Consider the following 15,650-nt stretch of genomic DNA (forward strand, 5'->3'; position numbering starts at 1 on the left):
AAAGTGAACTACTCCTTTAATATTGGGTCTGTATTGGCATTAAATAACAAACATAGGTGCATTTCTAGTCGTAGTACCTTTTTATTTTTTCTTATCGAATATTGTAGCTAAGCTAACCTTTGCATTATTTAGGCTGTTTGCCAGTCGTCTGTTCAAGTGCTGCCTGCTGATTCTCCATCTGATGTAAGAAAATGAAATCAATAAAGAGAGTCTGATTCCCAGTAGAAGCATCAGGTAAGATCCTCACCTTAATTAATTTATTCCCTTAATTATGCATGAGCTTGTGAACACATGACCTTATCACAGATGTCCTGTGTGAACAACACTTAACTCAAAACATCCTTAAGAGAACAAATGGTGTGTGAATAGTGCTTTCCATGAATGTTAATGTATGTTGGCCCGTCAGTTCTGGCTACTTATTATGAAAGTTGCACTTTTTCAAAAGCTTTTAGGGGGCTCTAGCATTTCTTTGTGCCAGTTCCACCTTTTGTGTGAGCACTTTAGTGCTTTCCTAGACAATGATGGATGAGTAAACCTGTGGTGGAGTTACAGTAATGGTCTGAGTTCCTCTCTTTCCTGCTCCCTGACCTCAGTGTGGCGTTTGTTTTCTTAGCAGTAGCAGAATAAAGTGAGTATGTGCCCGACTGTACCTGTGACAGAGGGAATGTGAGGTTTCCACAGTGTAAATGAATGGCTGGTTATAAAATACTGCCCGGTCAGCATGTACTGTAGGAACTGCTCATAAGCGTCAGCGATGCCCTGTGCATTTGGTTGGAGATGAGCTGGTTGTATATGCTTACAAAAGATGGGAAGGGGGAAAAAAAAAATCCATACACGGCTTTCATTTTTTTTTTTACTGAATAACACTTTTTTTCAGTCTATTTAACAAAATAGTTTTGTCTTCATAAATAATACACGTTTTTAATCCTCTTTCTAACTCTGAATTCAGAATACACATTAAACGCTTTGAAATATTTACATGTTTATACAATAGGAAGGGCACCTGGGCTTTGTACTGTCACATAAAATAAGAGGAATAATATTATTAATAATAATAACTCTTAATCTTAAATAATATAACAATCATTGAGGAAAATGAGTTTTCAATGAGTAGTTCACAGAAAAAAATAAACAAATTACGACATGTCATTTACTCGCCCTCATGCAACTGTTTTTTTATTCACTTAATCCCTTTGAGATGGTGAGTTTGACTTGAGATTTTTCTGATTTGGGAATTTATCGATTTAAAACGATTGACTGAAAATATCCGAATAATTTGTTCGCAAATCAGACATCTTCTCTCTTGAAACCTCTTGTACATATTTTGGTTGGTTTAGTTTTGGGACGGTTTGAAAGCTTCAGCTCCCCATTCAATGTAATTGCATGGAAGTGCGCAATATGAAACTGAATACAATTCTTCTTAAAAGTCATATGACTTTATAACAACATGAGGGTGAGTAAATGATGACAGAATTGTCTGTTTTTTGGGTGAACGGTAGGGTTGGGTATCGTTTGAATTTGAACGATTCTGATTCCAATTCCGATTCCGATTCCTTGTTTCGATTCCGGTTCCTAACGATTCTCGATTCCGATTCTTTTAAGAGGCAGGGTCAAAAAGGTTTAGCTAACCTTCCTAACCAACTGTCTTTCTGAAGGAAATACTCCTTCTGTCACAAATACTCCTTTTGTCACAAATTTTGCATTTTGCCGAGATTTTGTTATTTTTAGAAAAGTGAAGCCACACTTTGGACCGCCAACGTAAGCTACTCATGTTCGACTCGCGCGGTTATGCCAACACTTCCGGTAGACGCTTCTTCATTGGTGGTGTTCAGCGGTTTCTTCTTCCGCTCGGCAGACTGTGAATATCGAAACTAGGAATCGAAATTTTAACTTTTGAACGATTCCGGGAAAAACGAAAAGTTAGTCCCGGTTCCAATCGATACTCGATTCTCGATACCCAACCCTAGTGAACGGTCTCTTTAAGCGTATAGTGCCCGCCAGTAAGAAATCTGATTGTTTAACAGTATTTTTTCCCCCACTTCCATTAGAGATGCAGTTTGTTTGTTTTCAGGCACAAGTTCATATAACAGTTTTGTTTAGAAAAAAGAACAATCTTTCACAGCTTCCAGCTACAGTTAGTCAGTGTCTCAAAAAAAAGAGCAATGGTTCACCTTTACAAAACTGACAGTGAATCGTAGAGACATTGACAGACATTGAAGGCCATGTGCACAAAGAATCAGGTCTTTCTAGAAGCATGATGCAGAACACAATATCTTCACAGATGAAGCCGGTCCCTTCTTCAGTGGGTTACTTTAGCTTTTGTTATGAATCAGGAAAAAAGACGCTGTGAGAAAGTACAAATGAGATGTATTCCACGTCATCAGCCCTGGCCATTGTGAATCCCATGTGATTGTCAAAAGAGAACAGCAGGAGGAAAAACTCGTACATGAGGACAGATGGGTGTTTTAAGTGCCACAGCTGACTTTCAGTCAATAAATAATCAAGAAATGACAGTTTCACTGATACCTCTCTTCATCATGTCCAATGATGTGCGATATGATGCCAAAACCAAGAACAGCTGTCCAGTTTAATTAACTTTTAGGGTTTATATATATATAAAAAAAGAAACACTGAGTTTTATCCTATACAACAATTCCAGGACGCGTTTTGTTTCAGTCGCTGCTGAGACTGAATATATTAGGGTGACTCTCACAAATAATGTGTAAAGAACATGTCCAGGTTATATTTCACCAAAATGAATCTTTGGTCTAATAAAACATCGATACCTAGTCAACCGTTCTCTGAGGTTTGTTTTCATGATAATCAAATGTAAAGAGTTTTATCTCTAAAAACTGTTTAGCATATGGGGCCATTTAATAAGTAAAAAGAAATTGCTAGTTAATACCACTAACAAGGCTCAGAATAGCCCCGCACTTACTGCAAAACGCAGCATTGAGAACTTTGTAAGTGTACAGACCGTTTAATAAGAGGATATTTTCTAAAGACGGTTCACTTCGTGTATACAGGCAGGAGCCATCTTGGAAAACAGTCTCGACAAGTCGAACCACGAACACTGTTCATGCAGTTCAGCTCACTTAGCACGTCGTTCGTGGTTCGACTTGCTGAGACTTTTTTCCAAAGGTGGCTCCTGCCTGTATACACCTTGTTAGTGGTATTAACTAGCCCCCAAATGCCCCCATTACTAGCGTTATAAGCTAAACAGTTTTTAGAGAGAAAACTCTTTACATTCGATTATCATGAAAACAAATCTCAGAGAATGGTCGACAAGATACCGATGTTTTAGTAGACCAAAGGTTCATTTTGCGCATTCAAATCAAAGTTCACATCAAATCATATTTTTAGCACCATTTAAGATTTGTTGTATTGTCATTTAATACAATATTATTGTCAATTAAGCAAATCCCTTCCCTAAATTCTTACTACCATAATGTAATAAAAAAATTATAGTTATTTTAACAAATGTATACTTGATGGCCAAATTAATAGTAGTATTAAATATTTCTTTAAACTTACTAATATATTATGATTCAACATTATGAATAATGGAATGAAATAATAATGGATTTTGTGATGGGAACTAAAATATGGGTTTATAGTGTTTGTAAAAGTTTTATTTACCAATATTTTACATTATTTCTCAATGTAATAATAAAATGTGACTTGTACACCAAATCTTTTTTTTCTAGTCAACTTATATTCCAGAAAATATGGAAAATAAATAAATAAAAAAAACTTTACATAAAACAAATACGTATAAAACAATACATCCAGATTAGTTACAGAGAATTTGATGCATGTAAAGTTACTGTACTTAAAAAAAATTCTTAATGAAAACCAATACTTTTTGATCATTTTCATGGCGCAATATTTAACTTTTAGGGTGAAATGTGATCTGGACAGTTTTTACAGCCATATATAATGACATTGTAATCTGAGATTGTGTAGTAATGAAATAAATGAGTTTCCCACAGTGCTTTGAAGCTCTTGTTGATATTCTAGTTTTGTTGCTACAGTAGATGTATCAGTCTACAGCAGAGGGAAGTTTAGCTCCGAAATCCTTCTCTTGTCTGTGATTTTAGAAAGGTAAGCACCTTGCGCCCATTCGGATGGGCAGGCTTAGGACAAAAAGAGAAACAGAACCCACGGAAACAAAAAGATAAGCCTGAGCTTTGCTTGTAGCTGTGGGTCATGTCTGGTGCTGCTTAGTGCTTCACAATCTTGCTCATGACAGCTTGTGTACTCATCTGTTCTTTTAGCATCATCCTGTCTCTGTGTTAGATGTTGCTACACAACATCTGTTTTTTTTTTTGTTTTTTTTTATATGCTCAGAGCTGTAATAAACGTCCAGCGTGAAGAAGGCTCTCGGGATTGTTTAATAATCGTTTGTCACTCGCTGTATGTCATTTATAGACTTTTACGGTTCATCATTTCAATTGAGACCTAATGATTTGCTCACTTATTGGACAAGTCTTGGCTTCTACCTTGAGCTATAGAGAGACAAGAGACCTGAAAGATGAAGTAAAAAGCAGTGGGCGAATATATATTTATATCTAGGACAATATATATATATATATATATATGGCACCTTTGGCGGTCATGCTATTGCATTCGTTGTCGTCTCATTACCAAATCTGCAGATCTGTTATTAAGTAGCTCATCCATCAGAGCTTCGAAACAGAGTCCAAAAGGTTAAAGGCATTGAATTTTCTTGGAGAGGGAAAAAATACCTATGATAAATCACAGGTGCTTGGTAAAGTCCCTATTGAATTAATGACTGGTATTCATCATTGTGAAAAGAAAGGAAAAAAAGGAAATTTTAGAGCTGGATGCCTGTTTTAAATGGGGTCTATAAGCTATGCATTAGTTAAACCGCCGAATGATGGTCTTTGCTAACGTTGTGTGGTAATGGGTCCCTGCACAGATGTGTTGGGATACAGAAAAGTCATCAGCAAATGTGGGCTGAAAGCGGCTCAGAGTCTGTCTAGAGGTTCTTATTGGTTTAAGTGTTTCTCAAAGTGCAGTTGATCAACATCTTCCTCCTAAGCTGAGAGCGAAATTGCCGTGAGCCCAGGTTACGGATGCGCGGAAGATCAAAAGAACGTGGCTTTGAAGCGCCAGACTGTATGCAGATTCCTTCCTTTGTTTTAGCCCTCTGCGTGTCTGTCGGGCAGTGCCACAGAGGGCAGAGGCGGGTAATTTATCACTGCATATTGCCTGATTAAGGAAAATTAAAGTAGGCTGTTGTGGGATGGCTAATTGCTTAGATAACAAGATCAAGCTGCAAGACTTTAGGAAAGTGTGCTTGTTTGGGATTGGGAGAGAAAAACGAGGGTTTTGAAAACTGATGAGAGAACTGCATTACGGTTGAGATTTGTTGGTTGCACGGGTTTGACGTTAGAGGATGCTTTCCATTAATAGGGTACAATATATTGCCTGAAACTACAACGTTTTATTTAACAAATGATGAATGGAAGGAGGTGCTTTATCTTCAGAAAGAGGAGGTCAAGCTAAAAATTGAGGAACATATTTATTTTCTATGATATTTGATTGAAATGTGCCTGACGCTGATGTTGTTGTTGTCTTTGAATGTTAGGGGTGTAAAAATATATCATGTCACAATATATCGCAATACAAAAATGCAACAATACGTATCGTGGATAATGACTATGTATCGTGGATAGTTCCCCCAAAATAAAAATGACTGTTTGAGTGAAAAAATTTAAGTTTTCAGAGTTTTAGTGTCAATACTACATTAAACTACTATATATAATGTTGATTATAATGTATAATAATGCAATGGGGGAATATTTGTGGGTCCTGATAATGCCAAATGTCTTGTTACCTAACATATATATATATATATATATATATATATATATATATATATATATATATAGTCAGTGATAGAGTGCAAGAATATTCGTGTAAAATTATTCTGTAATTTCAGCTTCAGAATCATGAATATTGTTATTCTGGTGTCACCATTGTCCTTGGGTTACAAGCACCAAGTCCAAGCCTATTCATTTAAACCCACAATGTAATATCAAGTTTAGCATTTTAATCAACAGTACATTTTTTGTTAACCCTTTTTATCTTGGAGTATCGCAATAATATCGTATCGCGAGTTCAGTATCGTGATCTGTACTACCCTATCTCACGACCAATTCGTACGAATTCGTACGAATGATTCAAAAGTGGCTAATTCGTACTAATTCATACAACCTCACTCGTAAAAATTTGTACGATTTGTCTAAACCCACGTAACGGTTATGTTTAGGGGCAGGGTCAGGGGTAGGTCATTCGTACGAATTCATACGAATTTGCTAATTCGTAAAATATGTACGAATTAGCTAAATCGTACTAATTCGTACGAGTGAGGTCGTACAAATTGTTACGAATTAGCCACCCCGTAAAATTCGTACGAATTCCCGTGAGATCGGGTTGGATATGTATCGAATCATGACATGAGGGTATTGTTACACCACTAATATATATATATATATATATATATATATACCATTCAATTGAACAAAATGCAGTAATATTCTAAAATATTATTACAATAAAAAAATAACCATTTTCTATTTGAATATATTTAAAAAATGTAATTTATTCCTGTGATGCAAAGCAGATTTTTTTCCAGCATCTTTACTCCAGTTTTCATTGTTACGCTATCCTTCAGAAATCATTCTAATATGCTGATTTGGAGCTCAAGAAAAATTGATATTATTATCAATGAGAACAGTTGTGCTACTGATTCTATGAATAGAATGTTTTTAAAAAATGCAATTGGACTTATATTGATGCATCCTTGTTAATTTCTTTTTTTTTTTTTACTACATTACAATATATTAAATCTCCAGTCCGTAACTAATTATCCAAAATATATTTTTGAGCAAGTACTTAACCAGCCAGTGTTCAGAGCAATCTGATTAACTTATCTAGATTTAAAACGGTAGCTTAATAATGGTAATAATGTTTTTAATTCCAGTGGTACTGGTGGATTTCCGCTGGAAATTCAAAATTCGAGCATGTCTTTGCGTCATTAATACATCACATCCGTACACATAAAGAAGGAGTCTCGGCTAGTAGGCTATATTGCGTGTGAGGATGTTGGAGGTGGAGATTTATAGCCTTTTCTCACAACATTTGATATAATTAAACGTATTAATTTGATGGTGGATCCAGAAAGGTTCAAACGACAATCTCTAATGAAAACGCAGAAGACTTTGGACTGAGAGTTTGGAAAAAGAGACTGCAACCGGGCGCATGCCAAAACAAGGATACATATCTGAAGAGCATTAAATGCAGTCGTGCAATGCTGATGTTGTTAACATCAACAATTTGACAACAAAGTAAAGTATAATTTGCACAGTTTGATGTGATATGACAAGCGATCCTTAGATTTAATCAGCGCAATTAACTACTAAGCTGCTTTTCCCTTAGTTGGTCAGAACAAAAGTGTTCAGATGAAAATGTAGGGTGAAAATTATTATGTTGGTCATACTTCCAAAAAGTATATAATCTGTGATTCTGAATGCCAGTATCCACATCGGCACGGTGACTCACAGAAGCACATTCTCCTCAAAACATTGTGTTCATCCACGCTGTGCTCGCGTAATGTTGACTATTCCGTAAATTACTGCAATTGCAGATTTCAAACAGAGATGGCGACAAAGAGGAAAAACTGCGACTGCAGCTTTAATATAATTATTATATAAAATATTTAATGCTTAATAACACAGGAAGTTAAAGTGTACCCTATTTATGGAAATAGTTTCCAACCAATACTGCTGGATCCATTATCATATATTTTTTTTCATTCTTCAGTTTTCTCATATGAATGAAGCAATAAAATTATATCCCTAAACAATCTCGGAATTATTTTAGCTGTTTCTCTTGGGCCATTTTCCAATTATGTGGAGTAGATCTACCTTATTCCCTCTTGTTTCACTAATGAAACTATAAAAATCAAACTTGTCATTAATCATGTTTCTTAATGAACAAGTTACAGTAATACCCCCTAGTAGTACTACCACTAAATATTACTCATACTTAACAAATGTGGGAACACAGAGGCTTGTACAGGAGGAGTGGTTTGTGTATGTAATGCTGTATCTCACTGTAAGCTCAGACTAAAATGATCAACTTTATCTTCAAAGGACTGAGGTGCTATTTTAGGTTTAAATGTTCTCATTGAGCACTCAATGTCTTGTGAAATATACAAACACTGTGTTTAAGCAGCATAAGCAACTAATAAAACTAGTGGGTGAATCTCATGAAACTTGTCAAGAACATGCCCAGATCATATTTCGCACCAAATGAACAAAATTAGAAATTGCATTTTTGCCTGAAGAAAATTATGCTTTTTTTAGGACTATCAAGGTATTTTAATGTACTAAGCACGTTTGCACTTAAATTGCCATTTTACGGCAATGAAAAAAAAAAAAACATTCTCGTAATTTTGTATTGTACTGTAATGCAAAAAAGTTTTTTAAATCTTTGTTAAAGTATTTATATTATGATAGTATGTCGTACTTTATTTGTGATTTAAGATGGTTTGAATGTTTTTCAATATTTAATTATTTTGATATTTAATCATTTAATATTTTTTTTATATTAATACAGTAAAAAATATTGAATTGCATTATAAGAATCTAATGAAAGTCTCTGTGAATATTGGCAATTACAAAATAAAACCGCATTTGGATTAATGTAAATTATTCTGAGGGAATACATAAAATGAAAATTGAAGTGGGGGACTTTTTTATGGTGGAAAATGCAAATATCATAAAGTCCTAAAATAGACTATTTTCTTTATGCAAAGTACCATTTCTTTCTTTTGATTTTGGAGTGAAATATTTCCATAAGGTTCACCATAGTATAAACTCCTCACAGGAGAAAAATGTGTTCTCAGTGAAAGACAAACTTATGATTCTGCCAAGGACTTTTGTGTGTGTGTGTGTGTGTGTGTGTGTTTGAGTGTACATTATGTCGAGTCCATGTCCCATGTATCTCAGCATGTCCAGCCGTCTCAGTTTGCCAGTGGAATTGTGCTCCTGCCAGTCAGTCAGTCTCTCGCTGTCACAAGGTGGGCCGCTGACAGCACATCGCATCGGCGTCCCTCTCTTCATCTCCGGAGGGTTTCTATGATGACGGCTGACCGTTGAGGCACTCCCGCCGCAAGCACTGCGCAGGCTTCCACCAGTCCCCGCTGTGGCACCGACAGATGGTGCAGTCGTCCACCTTCACTTCAATGCCAGCTGGGATGATTGTGGTACCAGCGAAGCAATTTGGACCTGTCACATGGGGGGGAAAGGAGGAGATTTTAAGAAAAGGAGGAATGAGCGAGAGCTCACGGGAGCCTCTTTTGGAGGGTGACTCACGGGAGTTTCGAAAGCGGAACAGACGTGTGGATGTTTTTCACGGGCATGCATCGATGGGCTTGTTTTTGTAACACTAAAGCTCTTTTGCTCCTCTTTTTTTCTCTCTCTAATTCTCCTCCTCACACACCTATCCTCTCGCCGGGATGCTTTGCATTCTAATGCGCCACAAGCTGCAGTGGCTGCTGAACAGCCACACTGGCACTATGTGTGATCTGAGCACGCTCCACTCATTATTCTCAGCTGCTGTGGCCTTGTGGACCATTGTAGAGCTATGCAGAAAAACAAATTAATTAGATGATACGCTAATTAATAAATCAAATAACCAGACTCCTAAAAAAACAAAACATAATGGGGTGTTTCAACCCATATTTGGGTCAAATATGGACTACCCATTGGTTTAAAATAACCTAGGTTTAAACATTTGGGTTTGTCCATATCGGACCCAAACGTGGGTTGAAACAATCAAGCATTTTTTGGAGTGCACATACATTGTATACAGAAAAAAAAATTCAAATTAATGCTGTTCTTTTGAACTTTCTATTCATCAAATGATCCTGAAATAAACGAATTACCATTTCCAAAAAAAAAAAAAATGTGTGTGTGTGTGTATGTATATATATATATATATATATATATATATATATATATATACACACACACACACTAGCTCAAAATCAGCATATTAGAATGATTTCTGAAGGATCATGTGACACTGAAGACTGGAGTAATGATGCTGAAAATTTTGACATTTATTCAGAATAAATGACATTTCAAAATATATACAAATAGGAAAGATATTTGAAATTGTAGTAATTTTTTACAATATTACCATTTTTTGTGAAATATTACTGTAGTTTTGATCAAATAAATGCAGCTTCTGTGTACATTAGGACTGCTTTTACATGACATTGAAAAAAAATGCTTTGTATGATAAACTTTTTTGTATGTAAACACTTCACTGAAAAAAGGAAGCTGAAGTTGTGAAGTGTTTCCGTCTCTGAATGAAAAAAAAAGGTAATTGCGACTTTTTATCTCACAAATTTGACTTTTTTTTTTCCTTCAGAATTGCATGATACTCTCAATTGTGAGTCATAAAGTCAGAACTGTGAGATATAGATGTGTAATTCTGAGAAAAAAGTTAGCCTTTTATCCTTAGAATAGGACTTTATAACTCGCAATTACCAGTGTGTCCCTAGTCTGCAGAGTTTAATTCTGTTTTATGAGCAGGAAGGGATAAGGAAAGCCTGGACTTAAACTCTTACTTTGAGATAATACCTACGGGTTGGCGCTTCGGAGTGTGTGACCAACCTTAACTAAGTTTACTTTTGTGCCAGAGGCTATCTGTCTTTGTAATTTGAAATTTTAAATGACTAGTAGTGTATTATTCTGGTATTTATTAGTAGCTAAAATTATTCGGAAGCATGTTTTAATACACATTATGATTTATTCATATTTTAATATGGTTTGTGTTTTAAAATGGTTGTGTTAAGTCTGTTATGTGTGTTTTAAACCTTATTGCAACTCAATTAAGTGGTAAACTAAACTAAAACTTTTGCAAGTTTGTATCTCTAAATTCTCCGAAAATAAGCCAGAAATAAATAATTGCAAGAAAGTCAGAATTGCGAGAAAAAAGTTTCTATTCAAAAAGATAAATGGAATAAATTAAATACTAATGTTTTTAATTCTTTTTAATTACATCTTTGGCTGTTCCATCTTACTGTTTCTTTAGTCTCTCAATGCCACTTTTTTAATATTGCGTGCTGACGTTGTACTTGCACTCAATCAAGCTGCAAGGATGCATCATGTGAACGTCTCCTTTTACTTATTTTGTGCTTTCTGCGGTGAGATGGTCAGAATCATAAGCTGAAAAAGAAATTATGTAAAACAGTACACTGTAAAAATGAATATGCTTTATCTAATCAAAAAAAATTGTGGCAACAGATTACAAGCAATATTATTAATTAAATGTAAAAAATTAGAATTGAGTAATAATTAATCAAATTAATTCCCTAAAAGTTAACCATTTAAAATAAGTAAAACTTGTAACCAAAAAAAAAAACATAAATTTAAGTCACCATTATGGTGATCAGTGTTTGTTTTAGGTTTGTTTTAAAATTACAGTTTTCACCTTCAGTGATTCTGCTTGTTAACATCAGGTGTCTTCAATGTTGGCAATATGAAATAAAAGAGTTCTTAATTAATCTTTGACGTCTGTCTGTTAGTGAGATATTTTTGTTAAATTGTTTGGTGTAAACTTGACTCATTTTAAATGGTTAACTTTTAAGGAATAATTTGATTAATTATTACTCAATTCTAATTTGTTAAATTCAATAAATAATTTTTCTTGTAATCAGTAGCCACAATTCTGTGTTTCCCAATCCTGGTCCTGGGGACCCACAGCTCTACACATTTTGTATGTCTCCTTTATCTGACACACCCAGTTCAGTTCAGAGCTCTTTATTAAAGAGATGATGATCTGAATCAGGTGTGTTAAATGAGAGAGCTGTGGGTCCCCAGGACCAGTATTGGGAAACACTGAGATAAAGCATGTTCATTTTTACACTGTACAAATTTTCATTTGGTCAACAGCAACGTTAAAACTCTGACAACACAGAGTCTGTTTTTCAATTCCAAGGGTATTTTATGATCATCATTTACAAGAAGAGTTTATTTTTTATATGCAATTCCCCAATGAGCAAATATTAGTGGCCCACTGTGAATCAAACCCCAAGCGGTTGGTATAATTGCTTATCAAATATCTTTGCGTTTATGTCCATATTTACCCATGTAAATTAGCAATGATCATTTCTAAATGATGGCGAATCAAAAGTGGAATAGCTCAAACAGCTCAATGTGTAGAATTATTCCTGTGATGTGTTTGCATTTTCTTTTTTCAGAAAATTAGAAGCTGAGCACAGCCACATTTATCTGAATGTTTCAGAAGATTACTTTATTTGTGCTTTGCAAGCAATTGACATGAAGGCAATAAGTAAAAGGCTAGGGCAATGTAAAGGCAAAATATCCATTCCTGTAGCCTCTATATTGTGCAGTGCAATTTTTTTTTTCTGTGGCTGGTGCATTTCTTTGTCTTTATAGACCTTATTCACAGCAGCGCCATCTTTGATCTTTAGCAGGAATGAAATTGAGGCTGTGAGGGAGACGTAAATCTCTTCAGCTGGTTGTACTGACATTTAATGTGTTTTTGAATTGTTCTTCTGATTTCCAAGAAATGTCAGTAGACATAAAAACTGAGACGGCATGAGCTGTGAAAAATTATAAGTGATCTCGGAACTTTATATAGCTTTTTGCAGCGGATGCCATTGAAAAAAAAAAAAAAAGGTTAGTCTATTCCCTACTTTCATTCCTGTCATGTCTCTGCTCTTAATAAGGTCTATATACTGTCTCTATTACAGCACTTGACCTTTGGTGACCTGATGGGGGACTGATGATGCAGTGGTATTCATATATGATAATTATATTATGTTTGGCTGTAGGGCTGGGTAATAAATATCGATTTCTCGATATTAATCGATTCTCATTTTTACGAACCGATATCGATTCTTAAGTCTCAAGAATCGATTAGTCATCCTGTTTCATTTGAATGAATGGGACGTTGTATCGCGGCTGCACGCATCCAAAAAAATCGCAATAATCTTTGTCCTTTGCTACTATTGATATGAAACAAAGTCTCAATTTTCAAATTACGTCCATTTTCTTTAGAAATTCAAAAACATAAATAGAGTTTTGGCGCTGTGGCGTGAGATCGCTCTGACGCAGCTCTAGAGAAGCAGCAGCAGCACTGATCTCTCTTCCGGGTTAATAATACCAATCACAGCGCGAAATAAACATTAATGAGCATCTGAAAGTGTGTTAAAGATAGAGTACAACTTATCGAAATCCGTATCATGTCACATTGATTAGCTCAATCAGCGTTTCAACCGTGGAAAGACGTCAGTTAGACAGCTTGTAATCAATGTCATCGTCATATTTACCTCGGAAAACCCACATAAACTCGTTAGTCAGCTAGAAAAAAATAACTCTGGAGAGGAGCATTTTGCTAAATATATACACCATATTACATATGCATTATAATCTTAATGTTCTTCAATATTTAATGCATAATTGAATAAATCTGGTAAGTTTTTATGACAGCCACCATTTAAATGTTTATATTTCATATAATCTTCTTATTATAAAAATAAATAAAAGTGTAATTTAAGTGATTCATTCATTATTACCTTCTAGGCTAATGAACCCTAGTAGGCTACAACTAGACTCCCACAGTTTATAGCATTAGTTAAGAGATTTGATTCCCTTGAGAAAAATTGCCATTTATTGTAACTGATATCCAAAATAATCGATATTGAATCGAATCGTAATCGAAATCGAATCGAATTGCAAGCTTGTGAATCGAAATCGAATCGAATTGCAAGCTTGTGAATCGAAATCGAATCGAATTGTGAAATTTGTCTCAATACCCAGCCCTATTTGGCTGTATAGTAGGCCTATCTTAAAAAAACGTCATTCTATGCTTTTTTACAACTTTCTTTAGTGTGTAATGTGTCTTTTTGAGCATGAAAAAGGTCTACAAAGATACAAAGCACTCTCTATGTTTGAATTCCTTGAAATGCCTCCATTGTAGTCTTGAGTTTTCAAGACTGCCGAAAAGATGGGTCTCAGTCCGCTTCCAAATGAACTCTGGTGCGGTTCAAATAATATATGAAAGCAACACGGACCAAAGACATGTAAACAAACCAAAAACGGGACATGACCCTGATAAGGACAGAATGCTGAAGCATTCCTGTTTTTTCTAGTTTTAGTCAAGATGTTGCCCATCACAGTTCAGGACAGGAACCAGACCTGCTTCTCCTCGCAGTAGATCTTCATTTATGTGTGCGGTGGAGGGATTTCTGCTGCTGTCTTGACTCCTTTAAACATTTTATAAACTCTACACAAGTTCTCAGCTGGTCAAAATACCATCATATGTAGGCTACGCACATACAAAGAGGGCATCTGCCAGAACACAGCATTGATTTGGGTTTCCGGTAAGTTCCATTGTGAAATATACATAATAAAAGCCGACCAGGCAGGTTGTGAACATATCCCTATGCCTTAAAGGATTAGTTCACTTTTGAAAAAACTTTTGCTGATAATTTACTCACCCCCATGTCATCCAAGATGTCCATGTCTTTCTTTCCTCAGTCGAAAAGAAATTAAGGTTTTTGATAAACATTCCAGGATTTTTCTCCATATAATGGACTTCAATGGGAACCGGATGGTTCAAGGTCCAAAAGACAGTTAATAACTGTTTCAGATGCAGCTTCAAATGTCTTTAAAACGACACCAGACGATGAATAAGGGTCTTATCATGCGAAACGATCGGTTATTTCAAAACTTATTCCAAAAATGTAACTTTTATAAGGACAAATGCTAGCCTTGCTCTATTCTGTGAGGCGCGTTTGCAACGTCACGTATTACGTTCAAAAGGTCACGGGCGACGTAGCCGAAAGTACAGAGTCAGTGTTTACAAGTTGAACGCATAGGTTGAACGTGCAAACTAGCTCAAACACCGTTTACAAAAAAAGGAATTAAAAGGAAAAACAACGATGTCGGACGATTTTGATTCTGTACTTCCGGCTACGTCGCCCGTGACCTTTTGAACGTAATTACGTATTACGTGACGTTACAAACGCGCCTCAGAGAATAGAGCAAGGCTAGCATTTGTCCTTAGAAAAGTTACATTTTTGGAATAAGTTTTGAAATAACCGATCGTTTCGCATGATAAGACCCTTATTCATCGTCTGGTGTCGTTTAAAGGAACATTTGAAGCTGCATCTGAAACTGTTATTAACTGTCTTAACTGGACCTTGAACCATCCGGTTCCCATTGAAGTCCATTATATGGAGAAAAATCCTGGAATGTTTTCATCAAAAACCTAAATTTCTTTTCGACTGAGGAAAGAAAGACATGGACATCTTGGATGACATGGGGGTGAGTAAATTATCAGCAAAGTTTTTTCAAAAGTGAACTAATCCTTTAAGATTCGGTATCTTTAGGTTCAGTGTTAAAATGCTGATGTGAATGTCAAGTGGACTAGGACATTTTTATTTTTTTTGGTCCAGACTAAACGAACCAAGCGAACTGAACTACAAGTGTAACACCCTAAATCGCGAAAGATCATGACATTGTGTGCAGCTGAGCCATTTGAGATCTCCACCTTGTAAACGAGACCTAATTAATGTC

At 35.6% G+C, this 15,650-nt stretch overlaps 1 protein-coding gene across 4 annotated transcripts in view; it reads right to left on the reverse strand.

Annotated features, from left to right (window-relative positions):
• Window positions 1–222: 222 nt before the first annotated feature.
• The window catches only part of vwc2l (von Willebrand factor C domain containing 2 like), a 61,030-nt gene continuing 45,602 nt past the window's right edge, over window positions 223–15,650 (reverse strand). For all 4 annotated transcript variants that reach the window (XM_039649673.2, XM_039649675.2, XM_039649674.2 and 1 more), the window contains one exon: window positions 223–9,320. In XM_039649673.2, the coding sequence (XP_039505607.1) occupies window positions 9,169–9,320 (152 nt within the window). In that variant the 3' untranslated portion in view covers window positions 223–9,168. The remainder of the gene's footprint in view (window positions 9,321–15,650) is intronic.

Source organism: Pimephales promelas, chromosome 7, assembly GCF_988280905.1.
Source record: "Pimephales promelas chromosome 7, fPimPro1.hap1.1, whole genome shotgun sequence".
NCBI lineage: Eukaryota > Metazoa > Chordata > Actinopteri > Cypriniformes > Leuciscidae > Pimephales > Pimephales promelas.